Source organism: Mobula hypostoma, chromosome 3 (genome assembly GCF_963921235.1).
Source record: "Mobula hypostoma chromosome 3, sMobHyp1.1, whole genome shotgun sequence".
NCBI classification, from domain to species: Eukaryota; Metazoa; Chordata; class Chondrichthyes; order Myliobatiformes; family Myliobatidae; genus Mobula; species Mobula hypostoma.
The window spans coordinates 164,723,116-164,732,467 of NC_086099.1; the positions used below are offsets into that span (position 1 = coordinate 164,723,116).

General features: G+C 39.7%; 1 protein-coding gene across 4 annotated transcripts in view; it reads left to right on the forward strand.

Annotated features, from left to right (window-relative positions):
- egfra (epidermal growth factor receptor a (erythroblastic leukemia viral (v-erb-b) oncogene homolog, avian)) overlaps window positions 1–8,955 on the forward strand; it is a 285,503-nt gene extending 276,548 nt beyond the window's left edge. For 3 of the 4 annotated variants that reach the window (XM_063044022.1, XM_063044023.1, XM_063044025.1), the window contains exons 26-28: window positions 2,274–2,318; window positions 4,760–4,868; window positions 5,392–8,955. In XM_063044022.1, the coding sequence (XP_062900092.1) occupies window positions 2,274–2,318; window positions 4,760–4,868; window positions 5,392–5,780 (543 nt within the window). In that variant the 3' untranslated portion in view covers window positions 5,781–8,955. The remainder of the gene's footprint in view (window positions 1–2,273; window positions 2,319–4,759; window positions 4,869–5,391) is intronic. The other variant, XM_063044024.1, reaches the window with a different exon arrangement.
- Window positions 8,956–9,352: the final 397 nt, after the last annotated feature.

The window sequence follows — 9,352 nt, forward strand, 5'->3', positions numbered from 1 at the left end:
GGTTACTGCTGCCCCTCACTGTGCATCTGTTTTGGAGGGAGACATGATCAGAGGTCCCCTTCACTACCTTCCCGCCACTACTCTGCCTATTAGTGACCCATTCCCCATCTCTCCTTAGGCCCTTAGACGGCAATTTGACCAACTCATTAAACCTATTATCCATACATTTTCAGCATCATGGATGCTTCAAATTGAATTCATTCACAGCTCTGGTGCTGTCATGTGGTCTATCAGGGACTGCAACTGGGCACACGGGAAATTGGTTCAAAGGGTAAACAGTCTGTTTACCCTCTGACCAAATAATTCAAAGACATGGTGAATATCTGTTAGTACCAGGGTGCTCAAAGCCTGTGCCCCTCAGCTATGTGGAGTACTTCGCCATGTCTTCAACCTGAGCCTCAGGCTCCGGAGGGTTCCCGTGCTGTGGAAGACATCCTGCCTCGTCCCTGTGCCGAAGACGCCGCGCCCCAGCGGCCTCAATGACTACAGACCAGTGGCATTGACCTCCCACATCATGGAGAGACTTGTTCTGGAGCTGCTCTGGCCTATGGTCAGGCCACACTTAGATCCCCTCCAGTTCGCCTACCAGCCCCGACTAGGAGTTGAGGATGCCATAGTCTACCTGCTGAACCATGTCTACACCCACCTGGACAAGCCAGCGAGCACTGTGAGGGTCATGTTTTTTTACTTCTCCAGTGTGTTCAACACCATCCGCCCTGCTCTGCTGGGGGAGAGGCTGACAGCGATGCAGGTGGATGCTTCCCTGGTATCATGGATTCTTGATTACCTGACTGGCAGACCACAGTACGTGTGCTTGCAACAGTGTGTGTCCAACAGAGTGATCAGCAGCACCGGGGCTCCACAGGGGACTGTCTTGTCTCCCTTTCTCTTCACCATTTACACCTCGGACTTCAACTACTGCACAGAGTCTTGTCATCTTCAGAAGTGTTCTGATGACTCTGCCATAGTTGGATGCATCAGCAAGGGAGATGAGGCCTAGTACAGGGCTACGGTAGGAAACTTTGTCACATGGTGTGAGCAGAATTATCTGCAGCTTAATGTGAAAAAGACTAAGGAGCTGGTGGTAGACCTGAGGAGAGCTAAGGTACCGGTGACCCCTGTTTCTATCCAGGGGGTCAGTGTGGACATAGTGGAGGATTACAAATACCTGGGGATATGAATTGACAATAAACTGGACTGGTCAAAGAACATTGAGGCTGTCTACAAGAAGAGTCAGAGCCGTCTCTATTTCCTGAGGAGACTGAGGTCCTTTAACATCTGCCGGACGATGCTGAGGATGTTCTACGAGTCTGTGGTGGCCAGTGCTATCGTGTTTGCTGTTGTGTGCTGGGGCAGCAGGCTGAGGGTAGCAGACACCAACAGAATCAACAAACTCATTCGTAAGGCCAGTGATGTTGTGGGGATGGAACTGGACTCTCTGACGGTGGTGTCTGAAAAGAGGATGCTGTCCAAGTTGCATGCCATCTTGGTCAATGTCTCCCATCCACTACATAATGTATTGGGTGGGCACAGGAGTACATTCAGCCAGAGACTCATTCCACCGAGATACAACACAGAGCGTCATAGGAAGTCATTCCTGCCTGTGGCCATCAAACTTTACAACTCCTCCCTTGGAGGGTCAGACACCCTGAGCCAATAGTCTGGTCCTGGACATTTCATAATTTACTGGCATAATTACATATTACTATCTAACTATTTATGGTTCTATTACTATTTATTATTTATGGTGCAACTGTAACGAAAACCAATTTCCCCCGGGATCAAAAAAGTATGACTATTATCCACTAATTGTTACCTTTTCAATCTGTGGTATCCCATAATTCTTAGAATTAATGTAGAAAAGAGCTTGATGGTTTTGCGATAACATTTATTATTTATGCTTTGTAGCACATTGTATATTAAATATTAAAAATGAAACCATCAAATTTCGGAATATGATAAGCCTGGCTTAGATTGATGAAGAATATGAATGTCTCGAACATAATAGTTAAACATAGATTGTAGTGCCATGAATTCAGGTTTCATATGGTGGTCACTATTATAATTTCAGGCATTCATAATCCAGGACATCATGACGTGCTATTAATGCTGTTTTGATTAATCACATTATTTCAGCCAACAAAAACAGAATCCCATTTTAGCAAACACCAGTAAACAAAATATTGCATCAGGAGCTTTAAATGGATTGCTTTTCAGTTGGATGTTTTGTCAAAGTTTCTTCCAGTCATTTCCATCTTTTTTTTTCCCACTAGAGTATGACAAGCAACAATTCATCAACTTTGATTAATAGAAATGGAGTAAGTAGAATAGTCAAATTATGCCTTTAATTTCCTGTACTCTGTGGCAATTACTGCCACTGATTAGAAATAAACTAATTAAGCAGTAGTTGTATTTTGTTAAGTCAATAGAAATGTTCACGATCTTGTTAGTCTGGCAACGTTCAGTATTTAACCAAGCTTTTGTCATTTTAGGCAGATTTAGAATGAAAGGCAATGACATATTTTTGTTCTTAATGGGCAAGCAGTTTAGCACTCCTTACAATGTTGACAAGTTATTTATTTTGAATGTTTATTGCAAGATCATATGTTAAGAGATGTGTTATATAATTATTTAAAATCAGGAGGGAGACTAAAGTAAAAGTATAATCATTTTATTTATAACATTTAATTGTTGGGTGGTGGCTGTTGGGGGTGTGGTTGGGTTAGATAATTGAATTGAATTATCCTTAATCATCAATTGAAGGCCATTACATGCTAATAATTGAATTATTACTTACATCCTTCATATACATGAGGAGTAAAGAACTTTGCATTACATCTCCATCTAAATATGCAATTTATAGTAATTTATAATACATAGTATGTACAACAGGATAGTCAATATAGCATAGGAGTACATTTGTGTCAGCACGAGTTAATCAGTCTGATGGCCTAGTGGAAGAAGCTGGTCCCGGAGCCTGTTGGTCCTGGCTTTTATGCAGTGGTACCATTTCCTGGATGGTAGCAGCTGGAACAGTTTGTGGTTGGGGTGCTGGGTCCCCAATGATTCTTCGGGCCCTTTTTACACACCTGTCTTTGCAAATGCCCTGAATTGTGGGAAGTTCACATCTACAGATGCGCTGGGCTGTCCGTACCACTCTCTGCAGAGTTCTGCAATTGAGGGAAGTACAGTTCCCACATCAGGCAGTGATTCAGCCAGTCAGGATGCTCTCAATTGTGCCCCTATAGAACGTTCTTAGGATTTAGGGACCTATACCAAACTTCTTCAACTGTCTGAGGTGAAGGAGGCGTTGTTGTGCTTTTTTCACCACACAGCCAGTATGTACAGACCACATGAGATCCTCAGTGATGTTTTTGCTGAGGAATTTAATGCTGTTCACCCTCTCAACCCCAGATCCATTGATGTCAATAGTGGTTAGCCTGTCTCCATTCCTCCTGAAATCCACAACCAGCTCCTTTGTTTTTGAGACATTGAGGATGAGGTTGTTTTCTTGACAACACTGTGTTAGGGTGGTGACTTCTTCTCTGTAGGCTGCCTCATTATTATTTCAGATTAGGCCAATCAGTGTAGGGTCATCAGCAAATTTAATTAGCAGATTGGAGCCATGGGTGGCGACAGTGATAGGTATACAAGGAGTAAAGGAGGGGGTTTCGTAAAGGATGGCCTTATAACCATAAGACCATAAGGTATAGAAGCAGATTTGGGCCATTTAACCCATTGAGCCTGCTCAACCATTTCATCATAGCTGATTCATTTTATCTCTCAACCCCAATCTCCTGCCTTCTCCACATATCCCTTCGTGACCTGACTAATCAAGAATCTATCAACCTCTGCCTTAAATATACCCAATGTCTTGGCCTCCACAGCCGCCTGCGGCAACAGATTCCACAGATTCACCACTCCCTGGCTAAAGAAATTCCTCCTTATCTCCGTCTAAAAGGACACCCCTCTATTCTGAGGCTGTATCCTCTGGTCTTCGACTCTCCCACCACAGGAAACATCCCCTTTATATCCACTCCATCGAGGCCTTTTAACATGCAATAGGTTTCAATGAGGTTACCTCTCATTCTTCTGAATTTCACTGAGTAGAGGCCCAGAGCCATCAAACACTCCTCATATGACAAGCCTTTCAATCCTCGAATCATTTTCATGAACTTCCTTTGAACCCTCTCCAGATTCAGCACATCCTTTCTAAGATAAGTGGTCCAAAATTGCTCACCATACTCCAGGTGAGGCCTCACCAGTGCCTTATAAAGTCTCAACATTATATCTTTGCCCTTATACTCTCATCCTCTGGAAATGAATGCTAACATTGCATATGCCGCCTTCACCACCGACTCAACCTGCAAATTAACCTTTAGGAAATCCTGCATGAGGACTCCCAAGTTTTGAAAATTTTCTCCTTTTAGAAAATGGTCTACCCCTTTATTTTTTCTTCTGAAGTGGCAAAGCCAATAATATTGCAGAGAATACCAGAATAATATTAATGAAGATACCATGGATGCTTGTAAGCAATGGTTTAGAAGTATCGCTCAGCTATGCTGGGTTCTTTTTGACACTTGTAGTCTTCATTGTTGGCTTTTGAGGAAAAAAAATTGGAAGTTGCATTATAATTTTATGTAGCTTTTTCAAAAGAGAAGCTGCAAATCATAGTGTTGCTTCCTGCCTGCAACACATCTGGAATATTGAATTATAAATCAACTACTCTATCAAATGTTCATTATTTTTAATTGTACAGCATCAAGGAATTCCTAAGAGAGAAGACAGTTCAACATTACGCTATAGTTCCGATCCAACAGTTCTTCTTGATGACGATGACATAAATGGATGTTTCCAACCAGCCCCAGGTACCTGCACCTAATTCAGTAACTTTGTTACCTTAACAGCTTGAACTGTGAGGTAAAAATGGTTCTTTTTCCCCTCTTAATTAGGAGATGAAAGGTGAGAACATAAGAAATTGTAAAATTCTTGGGGAGTTTAGCTAAACCCTTTAGCATTCCCAGAGAGCCACAGCCCAGAGACATAGTCATTAGTGTTAGGACAGAGATCAATTTAGTATTCTTTACTCTAGAATACTGTGAATGTTCAAACAGTAATCAAGATTAAGATTCAAATTCTTTTGTCACTCAATGAATCAAGGCACTCTTCCTTTGTGTATTTTTGTAATTAATGAGTCAATCACTTGAGTAGAGAATACCTCAGTTAAGTAAATCATCAAGGTGTGATTTAATTTTTTTTTATTTGTATCCTCGTTGTAAATGTGAGTTTTTAACCTAATATATCTAATTTGCAGAATATGAAAATTATCTGTGAATTTTCTCCCAAATCTTCTGTGCATAAGTTTAACATTATTTTGTTTCCTTTTTACAGAATATATCAACCAAATTCAAAATAAGCCGCTTCCAAATCATTTGATAAGCCCTATCTCTGATATGGAAAACCCAGGTTACCAGGAACTTTTTGTCCCCCTCATCAAGAATGGCAGAGGTGACTCTCAGTATTTAAATTCATTCACTAATGCAATGGAGAATCCAGAGTATGTGAGTGCTTCCAAACCCATCAACAAAGCAGGTCTGGACCATCCCAATCACTGGGACCAGACAGTGCTTCCCAGTGTCAGCTTGGACAATCCTGAATACCAGGAGGATCTCGTTTCTAAACACACAAAAGTGAATGGTCATGTTGAAGCGACAGCTGAGAATCCAGAGTACCTTGGTGTTGTAGCGCCACCCAGAGGTCAAAAACGCACTACAGTATGATACAGCAAGCAGACCTTTACACACAACCTGGTGTCCAAACCCTGCTGGTGAATTTTAAGTGCAGCTATGCTGTGGTACTGATAATGGACATTTCCATAGGGCAATGGAAAAGCAACGAATGTGAATATTTTCTCCTAAAATAAGCATTAGGATAGTACTGGTGATGGAGCTTTACCCTGACACTTTAAATTAGGTTTATAAAACCTAGAAAGGAAATAGATGTAGTTTTTTTTTCCCCAGTGGCATTCCACATTTCTTTTAAACATTAAATTGCATACTTGTTATGTGTAGATAATGGCTAAAGTTTGTGTCATAGCCAATTTTTCAGAAATTTCGTTAGGTCTTGTTTCAATACCACCTTCATATAGCTAAAAACATTCTTCCCTCCACAGGACTTGCATATTCATAAATAAAATTAAATATGCAATTAGTTTTACTTTTAAAATGTTTGTTAATACTTCAGAGAATGTATTAAATGCAGTATCCAAGTAATATGAAGGGTGATTGATAAGTTGGTGGCCTAAGGTAGAAGGAGTCAATTTTAGAAAACCTAGCATATTTATTTTTCAACATAGTCCCCTCCTACATTTACACACTTAGTCCAGCGGTCGTGGAGCATACGGATTCCTTCTTTGTAGAAGTGGTCCACAGCAGGGGTGATTGTTCATGGCCGAAGGTAGAAGGAGATCAGTTATCAGCTTCAAGCTTTCTGCATTTTCACTCAAAGAGTTGGACTGCACGTGCATGTAACGAGAGCATCTTGGACCTCCAGGTGGTCCACATCAGGGGTGATTGATAAGTTCGTGGCCTAAGCATGTGCAGTTCAACTCTGAGTGAAAATGCTGAAAGTTTGAAGTTAATAACTCATCTCCTTCTACCTTAGGCCATGAACTTATCAATCACCTCTGCTGTGGACCACTTCTGGAGATCCAAGCACCGACTTCTACAAAGAAGGGATCTGTATGCTCCACGACCACTGGACTAAGTGTGTAAATGTAGGAAAAATCAATGTGCTAGGTTTTCTAAAATTGACTGCTTCTACTTTAGGCCACGAACTTACCCTTTGTCTGAGCAACTCTGTGGAATGAGTACTAATATCCAGGTAAAGTGGACTCTGAAATCTCAACTATTCTTGTGTGAACTGGGAAGATGATTAAAATATGGAGTAAAATTAGCACAAGTTTTGTATTTCTCAAGAATATCTCCTGACCATATGAAAAACTTGCCTTCTGATGATTTGAACACTGCATCTTCAAACTCATTAATTATTTACTCTCAAGTAATTCATCAAGAAGTAAATGAGCAATTCACTTGTACAAAATGCTGGAGGAACTTGGCAGGTCAGGCGGGTTCTACAGTATGGAGAGGAATAAAGAGTCTTTGTTTCAGGTTGAAACCCTTCACTTAGTTCTATTTGCTTTATGCAAAGTAGTTCAAATTTTACCTGTGAATGTAACTAAGTCCAGTATTAATTTAGTCCTCTTACTTTAGCTCTTCATTCTCTTGTGCCCACATCCCTTGTCTTGTAAAACAAATAACAGAACTGTTCTTGTATCATGCTGTTTGGCTTTGTTGTTCCTCTCCATGCCTTGTGGCAACCTTGCCATTTCTTTAGCCTTTATCCAGGGTTTTTTTTTATGAGGACGAGTTGCTAGGTCAACACTCAGCCCAGTACGGATGGAACGCATGCAAGGAGCCCGTCGGATTCAAACCCAGGACCACTCACCTCAAAGTCCGGTGCTGATGCCACTACACCACCGGCTGGCTTAATCTGTATTTAGGAGCCTCATATTTGCTTCTTGCCATTCTTCATACAAAGTTATGATCAAAATAGCTGAAATTCATGAAATCAAATGATTCTTTTAAAAACTGAAACTAAATAAACACTAAATGCTGAAACAGTCGGCTGTTCAGGCAGCATCTGTTAGAGAGGAATAGAGTACATGGTTAATATTTCACTTCGCTCACTTTGGCTGCTGTATTTTTAGGTCTCATTAACTCAATTTAAATTCCACAGATGCTGCTTTGGGAGTTAAACCCTTGGTCCACTATAAAGTTATTCTACTCCTAGCTTTGACATTGCTCCTTGCAAAGGAGGTGTTCCACACTCCTCAGTCACAGCTGCAAGGTCTCATAAAATCTTTAAAGTATGACTGAAATTGGAACTGCTTTGTGTTCCATCTCTCTGCTTAACTGGGACTCATCACTTAACAATAACAATGCACTACTCAAAGGTGAACTTTCCTCTGCACCTGCTCTACCTTCTGACATTATTCTCAATGAATTCCTAATGACGGTCATTATGCAATACTTGTTTGTGTTGATCAATTTGATAGTGGTGAGGTAATATTTATGAAATATGGAAGATGGCTGAGTTATCTGGATGAAGGATTATGGAAATTAAGGTATTTGTTTTCCAACAATGTGGATTGTATCCCTTTTTTAATTGTGTAGATTTTGCAGACAAATGTTGCTGAGATTTAATAATTTTAGAAAACAAATGAATTGTTGAAGCACTATTTGTATAGAAGTGAAATCCAGTCTTTTATATGGTGTATTGATAAAAATAAATCATTATATGCTTATATGTATATAAGAGTCCAGAAACATAACAATGGAATGTATGCTACATAATGGACATATTTAATTAATTGTTAAATATTTTGATTGTTTCTTCAAGATGAGATGAGCATTTTAAGATTTTATGCACATTAACTTCTTGGAGATTTATGAATGTTTCATTTGTTTTACCTAAAGTTTTTTGACTTCTCGCTTAAAGCGATAGGTTGCCCTCGTCTCTCTGTGGTCAAACATCATGAATCACTGCCAATCCATTCCTTAACATCAGTCTGCTCATTCTCACAGCTGTTTATGGTTGCTGTACACAAATGGACACAGCAATCCTTACTACAGTAAGTGTACTTCAAAAATATTCCCTTTGGAATTTTGAAGTGACTCTATCATTGTTAAAGGCATTACATAGATGTGTCTTTCTTTTCCTTAACTTTTTAAAAAAACATTTTGCAAGCTTTTGGCATAACAAAACACACACTACATTCTGTACTTAAGTGTCAGTTACAATTTTGTATTTGAATATTTTACAAATTTTGCTTTCTTTTCCATGAAAATATAAAACCACTGATGCATGATACTTTACTGAAATAAAATATTTGTGAAACATTGTGGGTTTGGCTTGGTTTGATATTATATGATGTTAGTGTTGAACTTTGTAAGGATTTTCATGGCTAAAAGACCACTTAGCTTTTAATTACAAAATGTCTTGCACAGACAGATAAAGAAGAAAGCTAATGATGTGTTAAATCATGACTGATTTTATATTTTCTTAGTGTAGAATTGGAATGGTTTATTATGTCACATGTAAATACAGTTTAAAAAAAAGCCGTTTTTCAAGGCATAGATAGTACAAGGGAAAAGCAGTAACAAAATGCAGAATATAATGCTACAGTTACAGAGAAAGGGCAGTGCAGACAAGACAGTAAGGTTCAAGGGCAATGATGAGGTAGATTGAGATCAAGAGTTGATCATTAATGTAGAAGAGGTCTGTTGGAGGG